This window comes from Tasmannia lanceolata, unplaced genomic scaffold (assembly GCF_043159265.1).
Source record: "Tasmannia lanceolata isolate RefF3 unplaced genomic scaffold, GAP_Taslan_0.1 ptg000025l, whole genome shotgun sequence".
NCBI lineage: Eukaryota > Viridiplantae > Streptophyta > Magnoliopsida > Canellales > Winteraceae > Tasmannia > Tasmannia lanceolata.
Window position 1 is genome coordinate 3542047 of NW_027518702.1, and position 12225 is coordinate 3554271.

The 12225-nt window shown below is 38.6% G+C and overlaps 1 protein-coding gene and 1 long non-coding RNA gene across 2 annotated transcripts; both read right to left on the reverse strand.

Moving 5' to 3' along the window:
• Positions 1-524: 524 nt before the first annotated feature.
• Positions 525-4525, reverse strand: LOC143858152 (uncharacterized). Its single transcript, XM_077368789.1, has 3 exons — positions 4090-4525; positions 1833-1910; positions 525-1541 (listed from the first exon to the last, which is right to left on the reverse strand). The coding sequence occupies exons 1-3, from the start codon at positions 4275-4277 to the stop codon at positions 914-916; spliced, it is 894 nt and encodes a 297-aa protein (XP_077224904.1). The 5' UTR covers positions 4278-4525; the 3' UTR covers positions 525-913.
• A 1801-nt stretch (positions 4526-6326) lies between these two features.
• LOC143858153 (uncharacterized) lies at positions 6327-7538 on the reverse strand. The gene is made up of 4 exons (XR_013238877.1): positions 7405-7538; positions 6725-6800; positions 6559-6623; positions 6327-6464 (listed from the first exon to the last, which is right to left on the reverse strand). It is a non-coding gene; the product is annotated as an uncharacterized LOC143858153 (long non-coding RNA).
• Positions 7539-12225: the final 4687 nt, after the last annotated feature.

Here is a 12225-nt window from a genome sequence, read left to right on the forward strand (position 1 = left end):
GATAAATGTGTTGTTATTTGATTATCTCATGTTTGTTTTAGATTATAGTTGATTAATTCTAAAATTTATTAATTTATTAAATGAATACCTGATAGTAATCAGTAATTTAATGTGTATGTATATGTCTCCATCTCTAGATTTTTAAATGTTGCCACATCAGAACTCGTATCCATGTCGAAACTCGACACATGAATCTGTATTGATAAATTATGTGATTATATATACTTTCTATTTTAGACGCGCCCCCATTTCTAAATTTTGGGAGTTTGCCGTGCACTCGTGTCTGTGTCCACAAATCATAGCTGTAATGTAATTCCAGCCAAAAGCATGTTTAAGGAATATAAAAAGGAAATAAGAAGGAACTCCTACAAATATTCATAGGCCAAAAGTAAGGTCTTCAATCAATAGTAGTTTTCCACCGACAAATCAAGCTCATATAATCTGGGGCTCGAATAGACATGCAAGGATACCATAACACCAAACATGAAAAAATTTCTGGAAGAAATGGAAATCTAATAGTCACATATAGCATACCTTTATCACAAAACTGATGATGCATTAAACGAGAACAACTTTTGTGATTAACAAAAGCATTGCCTCCTTGATCCCCCTGAAACCATAAATGGTAAAATATCTGATTCAGAGCACAATAAGAAATTCCCCTTAGACACTACTTACCAAGCAAGAATGCAAGTTCAAGATGCTGTAAACCCACACTGCTAGTGACCGTAGTCACGTGATCGTGATCTCTCCGAACGTTGATATTTCCGTTCCTTGTCGCGAGTCCTCTCCCTTTCACGTGGTTGGGAATCTGCACGATCATATTGCTCATCATAATCAACAGGCTCCAATTTAACATTACGTCCATGATTGTCATCAGACCGCTTATAGTGGGCTTGAGCATGTTCAGACTCTACATGTCCGTATTGTTCATGGTCACTTCGGGCTTGAGATGACTGTACAGGTCCTGATCTTTAGGACGCTCATAATGGTCATAATGTTCAGGCTCTTGGTCCCCATAGACATGACCAGGCTCAGTATGCTCATCCCATTCAATATCCTCTTCGGGCTCAATGTGATTGATATCCATGTCTCTTCCACCGGGTTCGTCCCGATTATACTTTGGCTCGATAATGTACCTCTCATACTTTGGCTTGATAATGTGATAATCCCTCTCATACTTTGGCTCGATAGGGTCATAGTCCCTCTCACGGGCATGCCCATGATCATGGTCAAAGTCGCCATGGTCATAGTCCCTCTCCCTCTCGCGAGGGCGATCGCAGCCACGGTCACGCTCCCTCTCCCGATCCCAGTCATAGTCATGACCATGGTCCCAATCGTGGTCGCGGTCACGGGTTTGATCATGGTCATGCCCCCTATCTCTCTCCCTGTCCTTGTCTCTGTTTCTATCACGGTCCTTGTAGTGCCTATTATCTCTCACATCACGGTCACGGTCACGTACTCTGTCATGAGACCGCTCCCAAGACTTCTCACGCTGCCGTTCCCTCTCCCTTCCTCTGTCACGGAATTTCTCCCTCTCCCTGATATATTGTTTTTCCACATCAAAAGAATATCGTTAGAGTGACAATATATAAAAAATAATGGACTTAAATATAATTGGAACTTGACCGTATATCAGTTTAGAGAATAGAAAATCCCTATTTTCATGGAACATTTGATCGTTTTCTACTGAAGTTTTTTAGTTATTGTCTTGGCTTACAAGTGGCTGCAAAAGATTTCATCTCGTTCTTAAATCAGTTCCCTGCTAACGATTATTGCAAACTAGCTCAAATTCAAACAGAAATTAAATAACATAGGAGAGTGAATCTCACCGGTTTACATGGCGATCATCCCGTGTTTTTGGTTCCTCTGATCGAGGTGCTCCTCCTGATACTATCTGTTGTGCTTCTCTGAGCAGTTGAAGAAGAGAATTACTATAAAATATACATATAGAATAGAACAAGGAGAAGAATGCAAACAGAAATGGCATGCCAGATGGATAAAAAATCATGAACAGAAAAAGAGAATGCAAATGTGTTACGCCCGAAACCGAATTTCCGGTCTAGGAACATAACAGTGCCACATATTCATCAAACCACGAATATGTAAGGCATTCTCACTGGAACCATGCAATAAACAGAGCTACTAAAGCAAAACTAATTTATTAATTCATCATCAGAGTTATCAATGCGGAAACTAAACCTTGTCCAACGGACTACATCAATAAACCAATTTAAATAATCAATTTAAAAGTCTCAATATTCATTGCAACTAAAACTACTATCCAAATAACTGAAAAATCATAATTCTCCTAATCTGTCGCCCTTGCTCACTCCCAAGCCAGCGAACTCATGTATCCTACTGTCCATCACCTGTAACATAGAATGCGTGGGATGAGCTAATGCTCAGTGAAATAAACATGTCTACACTTAATAACATAATACCAATTAAATATAACAGAATAATTGGCAATATATGTAAAACTGTAATCGGCATAGCAATCTAGCTATCAAACTACATAATTGGCATAACCATGCAAAACACTTTGTCTCAACGGACATTAACTATTGTATCCTTACTTGGACAACACCATGTCCTGATGCAAGAACTGTAACTATAAAAGTCTAACTGGCACATACGTGCGAATGGTAGATCCGCACCAGGAGTCGATACCATACCACCATATGGTAGATCTGCACCAGGAGTCAATACCATACCATGACTATTAAGTCTATCTAACACACAAGTGCATATGGTAGATCCGCACCAGGAGTCAATACCATACCATGACTAGTGACCCTCGTGTACACCAACACAGTCAATAACAATCACGAACATGCATAACCTTGCATAAGAATCATATTCAATATAATGAATAACTGTGGTAGAACAAGTCTACTCACCTATGGTACTTGTCTGAATTGTCTCCCACGAAGTAACTCCTTCGATTACTCTTGGAAGATGAATTCCCCGAACTTTTCTTCGTTCTTCTCTCCCAAAAGCACCCACACAATTTCTCTTAGGGTTTAGAGTTTCAAAATCTGGAGCCTAAGTGTTTATTTATAGGCTCTTGCTCTTAAGAGTCCTAACTTAGCAAGGCTTTTGGAAACCCTAACCCACTCTAATTGGAAACTAACGTATTCCTCTTTTAATTACTAATTAAATAAAACCAATATTTTATAATTTATATTTTCGGGACTAAAATACCCTCTCCTCCCAAACATTCCCACTTTTTGGACGGTTTGGGGTATTTCAAAATGGGTAAACATGAAAGAATGAATCAACTAAGGTTAATGATGAAATGCATGGAATGACTTTTCTATACTCTCAATGTTAAACACATTAGATAAACAGGTGCCTATAATATTGGTCCTAATTTCATGAAATAAACAGTTCAGGCTGTCTCAGAGTATAATGGTTGTTCAAACGTCAGCTGAAACCATAAATGGTATCGTCGCTCTGGATAATGCTACAATAAGCTAAAAAACTTCTAACACGAATATCCGGGTGTTGTCCTGTGGTCAAAACTCAAAACATTAGCATAAACAATAACTGTGTCCGGGGTTTCAACACTCGGATTCGGACAAGAACTTAGCCGAAGATAGAAGGCAGTCAGCAACTCAATTATTGACAGTAAATTTTCATTAACTCGGACCAATCAAAGAAGTTTTCCTTGACTTGGTAAGGCAAAACTCAGAATCAGTCGAGAAATTGGCCGAGGTAAAAAGGGAGCCAACTCAGTTAAGTTGACTCAGAAGGAGTTTTTAAACAGTGTCCAAATCTGTCAGCCCAGATATTGCTATACTAACCTAACATAATATTCGAGGCAAGCTACTCAAAAGATACAGTTGAATCTCCAATCCCGTGTCTGTGTCCATGTCCATATCCGTATCCATATCCATAGTCACACATTCAAAAATAAATATACACATGTACTGACCATGGACATACTTGAAGGTTTATGTATAGAAGGGCTGCGGACTGCATGCATATATTTTTGTGAATGATTTTAGTCATTCTGGCAAAATCCAAAACCATTCAAAATCTGCATATACAATGGGCTGAAATAAAGAGGTGAAGGCCATTTACCTGCCAGAATACTTCTGATTTGCTTCTTCACCTCCAATCCTAGTTGATCCTAGTCCACCACCCAGTCGGCGGGGCCGCCAATTTGGAACAGTTCTACCGCTCTCAACGTCAACAAGAACCCTTCTGTTATCGAGCTTCCGTGCATCAGCTTGCTTGTATGCAGCTACAAGGTGTAAGGTATCAGCCATTCAGAACTTGGGTCAGAAGGAGAGTTCACTTAACGATGACAGGGCCATGCTGAAAAATAAACACGCATGCATGTACATATATTTCTCACTGTGTTGCATGGATTAGGATTCGCGTGTCGGGATCCGACATGGATTCGAGGTGTCGTATTCGACAAACCCCCAAAAGTAGGATTTGAGGATTCAATTTTTATTAAAAATAAAAAATAATTTTTTTTTATATATTCATGAAAATTTTTGAGGGTGGAGTATTGTGGCGTTAGGGTTTTTATTCAGAGAATAGGGGGAGGAAGTGGGTCGATGTTCGAGGGTAAACAGTCAAGGCGCTAGAGATTTTATTAAGAGACGACGTTTTGTGCTTTTATTAAAAAAAAAGTTAAGGAGAAAACACTTCTAAAGAGAAAATATACAGGATTCACATTTTAAAAGAGACAATGATGTGTCGGATTCGTGCAAGACACGGCTACAACAAGAATCCGAGTGTGTCCCACGGAAATCCATGTCGGATTCGAGTGTCGAAACGTGTCGATGCGGATTCAGCATAAGGGGAAAAGAATCCATACAACAGAGACTTCTCTTAAGTATCAAAAAGTGGCATACTCTTCATGTCCCGTGTATGCATGTATTCAACAAATGCATATCCTCTAGGCTTATTTGTCTCTTTATTAGTAATCAAACGAACCTGCAATATTCATAGCGAAGGATTAACTATAGTCACACACAGAAAGCATGGACTATAGTTAAAGCATGGACTATAGTACATAATGGAATAAAAACAACCAAGTAGTTTTAACAGAAAGAGTTTTCTAAAATGCTAAATCCTATAAATTATATAGAAACTACCAGGTTATCTTCTGAAGTGTAGATGAGTTTCAATTGGCCTTTGAAGTCAAAATAAAATTTTCAGTAGCAACATAAATGCAGAATAACCAGATATCAAATACTGGCAAAACAAAACCTGAGTAACCGTAATTTGTCTATACCCAGCACCAGATAATTAAAGTGACGGTCGACTTTCATAGCTTAAAATAAAGGACAGCAACTGAGATGCAGCACCATCACCACCACTGAGATGCCAGGGAAAAAAAAGAAACCAAGATGCGCGGCCAACATACCAGTTGTGAAGTAGACTAACCACCGGGCCCCTTACCAGGGATACTTGCTTCAAATAGGAAACTAAATGCGACTAACTAGGAAGTTGAGTGTCTCACTGAATCCTTAAAGATATTCTATTGGCCATAAAATCAAAGATAAACTTCTTAGAGGAAAAATAAATGCAACAAACCATCATTGCCATCAGTGGCAAAGATACCTGTATTTCTCCCTACCGGCGTTTAGCAAGCAGTTAAATTTAAAAACAGGTAGATGTTCAACATTCTCCTTTTCAAACTTAAGAGTGCACGGTTTGGGGAGTTGACTAACCACCAGCCCCCTCATCAACGGATACTTGGTTCAAATAGGAAACTAAACGCTACTAACTAGGAAGTGTCTCACTGAATCCTAAAAGATATTCTATTGGCCATAAAATCAAAGAAACTTATTAGAGTAAAAATAAATGGAACAAACCAGCATTGCCATCGGTGACAAAGATACTTGTATTTTCTCCCTACCAGTGGATTTTTTTTTTCAAGGCTTATCCCTACTGGTGTTCACCCAATTCTCCTTTTCAAACTAAAGAGAGCACGGCTTGCAAAGTCGGGCACTTTGAATCACTAGTCATGCCCACCTTTAAGGTGTACATCTTCACCGCACAAGATGTGATCATCACTGTTGCAATCATGATGGCAATAGAAAGGACATCTGTGGCTGACTTACCAATTGGGAAACAATTTAACCGTCCTTGAAGTTAAAATCTCAGATTGGCCTTTTCACTTGAGCATTTAACTTTTAGAAGGAAACATAGATCAACATACCTAGTATTACAATTACTTTTGATTTTTAGGCGAAGAAAAAAATTCAGAACACGAAGATGGTGGCTGCTCATTTTCATGAACTTGAAAATTGAGGTAAAAGTTTAGAGAACTCCATAAGGAAAAAATGGGAGAACAAGAATATGTCCACTGAAACTCTTACCCAAGCCATGAGCAATAACCTGAGCCCCCCTTGGGAATGCCCTAAAATACTTACCCGCTTGATTGGCCCATAAGCTTCAAACTCCCTTTTGATTCTGTGCTCAGTGGTCTCATAATTCTGCACAGGAGACACACAACATATTCCATATTCACTCATATAATTCAAAGGTAAACCTGAATAACAGGGGGAAAAGTGGTATCAAACAACTCACAAGCCTTGCCACAAACAATGTCTTGTATGGGTCCCCTGATAGATTTGGATCTTTAGTCGGATCATCTGCATAGGAGGTAGAAAAGATCAACAATAAAGCCAACAAAAAACATATTCCAAAACAGAAGAGACAGACCCATTAAATAAAATTTGAAGCATATAGTTACATTTTCCTATCTCTTCAGACGCTTTTAATGCACCCTTCTCCAGTCGAAGTCTGTGAATTCTAGCCCGTCTTTTCACCTGTTCAACCAAAATTGCTCAGCCAAAATATCCACATAAGTAGAGACATGGATAATTCCACAAAGAGTAACATGAGGAATGGGAGACAAGCCCCTGTAGTCCCATACATTTAGCAACTCAAGCCAATGAGGTATAAGCTCTGACATTGGTAAACTGGATGGAAATCAACCCAGTTTTGTAATACAACATTGACAGTGAAAATCGTCCAATATTGCATGAGATCTTACTATTTAAAAATTTACTTCACCAAAAACATGTTAACTGGCATATTCGTTGAAAAGATTATCAAAATTAACTGCATAAATGTAATCGTGATTTAACTGCATAGATACACTGACAGTTGCATACATCTTGAGATTCTGATTAATAACACCCACACATTCACAGCCCAAAGGGCAAAAAAAACTAGATCCAAATGGCATCCAAATGGCATCTAGGATAAAATATTACCAGAACAAAATTGATTAACACATGAGCAGATTACAAGATAACTTCAAGATACCAGATACTTTTTCAACACCATCTCATTATCATCAGAAGCCAAAAATGTTTTAAAGAGAAGAGTATATTTGCAAGCTGCGTACAAACTGAACATAGAAGTTACCCGGCCACATTTATTTATTTGAATAATACACCCTTCTATGCTTGGTTGTCAGTTCCGTCTTGCAAAGCCAGAATGGTCTGCGGTGAATTGGGAACTGGAATACAAGTTATGCATCAAGAGACGAGAGCTCATGAAGTTTGGCTGTGTTTTAAGGGAGTTGTTTTGATCCTCTATCTCATATCCTCTTGGTGATAGACTTAATCATATGAGTGGTACGTCACAATTATTCTCTTTTATTGAATGTTTAAAATTTGTTAATAGTGTAAGGTTGGCCGATGAAACATTTACTACATTCAGGTAAGGGAACCATATCAGTTATGCATGTCCCCTATTAATCCACAAATCTTCTCTTTATTAATTCCTTGAGTAAAAATCTGAACTGCAGTATTCTCCCTCTGGTTGTGTTTTAGGACTAGCAGACGAAGAAGAAAATTGGTGAAGGTCATTACTCAGGTGAATCATATCACCTCAATCTTCATATTCCCCATACGTCAATGGAATTACAAAGTAGGATTGTTTCTACTTGGGATGTGTTTCTAGTTTAGGACTAGTTTCTATTTTTGGATTCGTTGCTATATTTAGCATATTACTATCCTAGATGCGGGGACTGTCCAAATCACCTAGGGCCCACACCTCTTCCCTTTTAACATTGCCTATACCATGGCCCACACATGCCCCCTTAAACATTTGACCCAGCTTTCTCTTTTAAGTCTCCTGTACCAGCCACTGGTGTCGCGTATGATGGTGGGGAAAAGTGGTGGAAATGGAGTGAGGGAAGCACCTGCAGCAACAGTAGCCATAAGAGGTGGAAGTGGAGAGAAAAGGGGCAGATTTTGCTGCTATTGCTGAAAGACAACAGCAAAGGAAGTGAACGACAACAATGGAGAAGAGAAGAGAGGAATGAGAGAAGGAAAAGGAGAAAGAAGAGGATGAAGGGAAGAGAGTTGCCTTGCGGCTGATTGGGGAGGGGGGGGAGGGGGGGTTGAGAAAAGCTGTTCCACGAAAATTCCAAGTACTCTCCTATGGCTCTCTTTGGGGTTTTTTTACAAGGGGTTGGGATTTTAAGTAGTGGGCCCTATTAGGCCAACAATGGGATAGAAGATAGCCACTTAAAAGACTTAACTGACTTAAGTGGGGCATATGTGGGCCATGGGACTAGTAATAAGCATGCTAAAAATAGCAACAAATCCAAATTTTGAAACTGGTCCAAGATATAAACAAGTCCAAAAAAGGAAAAAAAATCATAAACTTATCAAGGTACATCAGCCCCATTTTAGTCATTGATACACTAGCTCTGGGTGTCCTTGGTGATCCAAAGGGGCGAATATATCACTTCCCTTTTAATAATCTCGGGATTATTTTGGGATTTTATCGTTTTATCAAAATGTCGTGATTAAAATAAATTATTTTGAAAATATCCGAGATATTTTTTATATAGGTTTGGCGAGACTTGAAGGGGGGGAGTATACTAAGGGTATAGAGCATTGCATATTGGACTTCCACGGGAGGGTGTGAATGTAAAAGCAGTACTAGTAATGGGCACAATGGTTTGCTGAGGTGTAGGTGTTGTTACATGGGTGGGATGACTCGTCTTCGTCCCCATCCTCGTAACCCATTTATTCTGTAATTATCAATAAAATTTGTTTTCTTTCAAAAAAAAAAAAAAAACTAGGCTACAATGGCTACACCGCCAACTGTAAAAAAAACTATGCATGGATTATTTGCCTCCCTATGCTGAATCTGTGTCGACACATCTCCACATGCGAATCGGGCAAGGATTCACGTGGGACAGACCCAGATTCTTGTTGTAGCCGTGTCCCACACGAATCCTATTTTTTTCGGGCGAATCCGATTCATCATTGTCTCTTTTCCTCACGAATCCTGTTTTTTTCGGGCAAATCCAATTCATCGTTATCTCTTTTCAAATACGAATCTTGTATATCTTCCCTTTAAATGTGTTTTCTTAACTTTTTTTATATGAAAGCACAGCCGTACTCTTTTAATAAAAACCCTAGTGCTTCAACCCTCGAACATCAACCTCCTTCATTCTTCAACTCTCTTAATACAAAACTCGCAAGAACCCTCTACCCTCAAATGTTTCATGAATATATATACATACATCTCTCTCTCTCTCTCTCTCTCTCTCTCTCTATATATATATATATATATATATATATATATATATGAGGAAAAGGATTGTACACTCGACCGTACCTAAAGTTAGGTACGGTAGAGTGCCAAATCACATGGGTCCCCCATTTTTGGTGGGCATCTAAACCATTCATTTGCAAGGCCCCATCATAGATAGGGTGCATACCAAAAATCAGCACCATTGAATCATCCTAACCCCTCCAAAACTGGAGGCCAAAATGGGCAGATTTGTGGACAAACACTGTCTGTCCATTTTGGCCTCCACAAATGGATGGGTTAGGATGATCCTATGGAGCTGATTTTTGGTATGCACCCTATCTATGATGGGGCCTTGCAAATGAATGGTTTAGATGCTCACCAAAAATGTGGGACCCATGTGATTTGGCACTCTACCGTACCTAACTTTAGGTACGGTCGAGCGTACAATCTTATTCCTCTATATATATATATATATATATATATATATATATATATAATTTTAATTTTGAAAATTTTATTGTATTTAAAAATTAATGAATCCGAATCCTACTTTTCTTGGCTTGCCGAATCAAGGAATCCGAATCCTTGCAACATAGGTAAAAAAAACTACTTGGCTACCTTAACGTACTGATTTTAGCTTCCAGTCTGCAAATTACAATACTTCAGAAAAAGGAAGAGCAGAGAAAATGACTATATCATCTATTTTATCATGGTAAAACAAACTCAGAGAACAGCGAAACAAGAAACTATACCCAGTAGTCAGATTTTCCGCCGGGAAGAAAACCAACGAGAAACTAAGAATAACAACAGAATATCTCAATTCAAAGTGCTGAAATTAGAAAATTAATAGGAGATCAAGAAGAACAAAACTGAGAGAGCCGTTTGCATCACATCGTTAATATTACAAACGAAACAAACTACTCGGACATGAATTAATCAAATTGCTCAGATATAGAGCTTACGAGCTTCTATTGAAGAACGTAAGCCTTAGGCCCTATTCGTTTTAGAGCTTCTATTGAAGAACGTAAGCCTTAGGCCCTATTCGTTTTAGAGCTTCTATTGAAGAACGTAAGCCTTAGGCCCTATTCGTTTTAGATTTTTACAACCGATTGCAAGTCCAAAAGCGATTATTGGACTCAAAATTAAGGTCATATATTATTTGAATTTTAAGAACCAATTTTTGAGCCCGAAACTGATTATTGGAAGCAAAAATATCATTCCAATGAAGGTAGAATCAGAATAACACCTCGTGGGAAAGGAAACAGATTCCAACATTTCCGCCATTAATTCCACTTTGTGTCATTTCCGCCCGTTCTTTTTTTTTCAACCAAACTCTAGAGTCAGACAAAATCAGAATAGGATGCCGATTAGAGCGCCTAATTCCAACATCCAAACGCACCTTTAAGTTCCTTTTTTATGCTCCAATAAATGGGAAATTAAAAGTATATGCATTCCATTTCTCCTAGCTTTATTTGGTAGTCATTTACTATTGACATGGTGGTCCTCATTGACGGGAAACCCATTCTGCACTGTTTGACATTCCCCTCAAATCAAGGGAATATGGAAATTAAGGGAATGGGAATCCATATTCCTTTTCATCTACTTACGTAGGAGCTTGTTATTGATTTACCATGATTGTTCTTTAGAACTCGAGACCTGGATCATCTGAGTGGCATCATGGTGTACAAATCGATATGCAGTTCCCTTCACATTTTGGTGTGTCATATGAAACTTAAGTTCGACATCTAGATCAAATCCTAACAATGGTTTATCATAAAATGTTATAAAAAGAAATGAAATTGTCCTTACAACCATACCAATCAAGCACACTTCCTACTTATAAAACTAAAGAACTGAAGGGTAAAATTTTATATTTCGGCCACTCTGTAGCAAACATGGTTTTAAATTTCAGTTTCTAAATGCATTTCGGCCCTCACCGCAACCAAAATTTCAGCCGGAATTTCACAATTTCGGCTGAAATGGGGTACTCCGTTAAAATAATAATTGGGTTGAATTTGTCAAAATTTTGGGGCGAAATTTCGGACGAAATCCGATAACATTTCAGGTATTGGCGATTTCGGATGGTAGCAAAACGGTGTGACATCCTAATCAATCGTACAAGATTAATCAAAAACTCGAGGGGAAGTTTGGCTACCATGATTTTTTTTTCATGGAATACTAGGTGCTTACCCGATGATGAGGAAGCGTGGGAGAGGGACCGAGTGAAGAGAGGGTTAGAAAAGATATGGTGCTCGACCGTCAAGTACCGTCAAAATGGTACCACCCTTGATATTTGATCCAACAGCAGCCCACTTTTTAAGAGGCTGTTGTTGGATCAAATATCAAGGGTGGAACTTTTGAAGTACCACCTTCACGTGACTTGACGGTCGGGCATCATATAATTTCTCAGAAAAGACAGGAAAAACAAGGAAACAAAAAACCCCACTCAAAATATAATTTATTGTTTCCTTGTTTTTTAGCCACTTCTCACCCTCTAGTCATTCGTGCCCCCTCAAATCTTTCCTACTCCCACCCTCTTTGCCCCACTCACCACTTGAGAAACTAATATATCATGAAAAAAAAATCATGGTTGCCAAACATTGTTTGGCCTAAACAAATGATCATATCCAAAAGAAACCAACAATCTTCCCAGACTACAATAAAATCAAGAAAAAACAATATGTAGAGTAA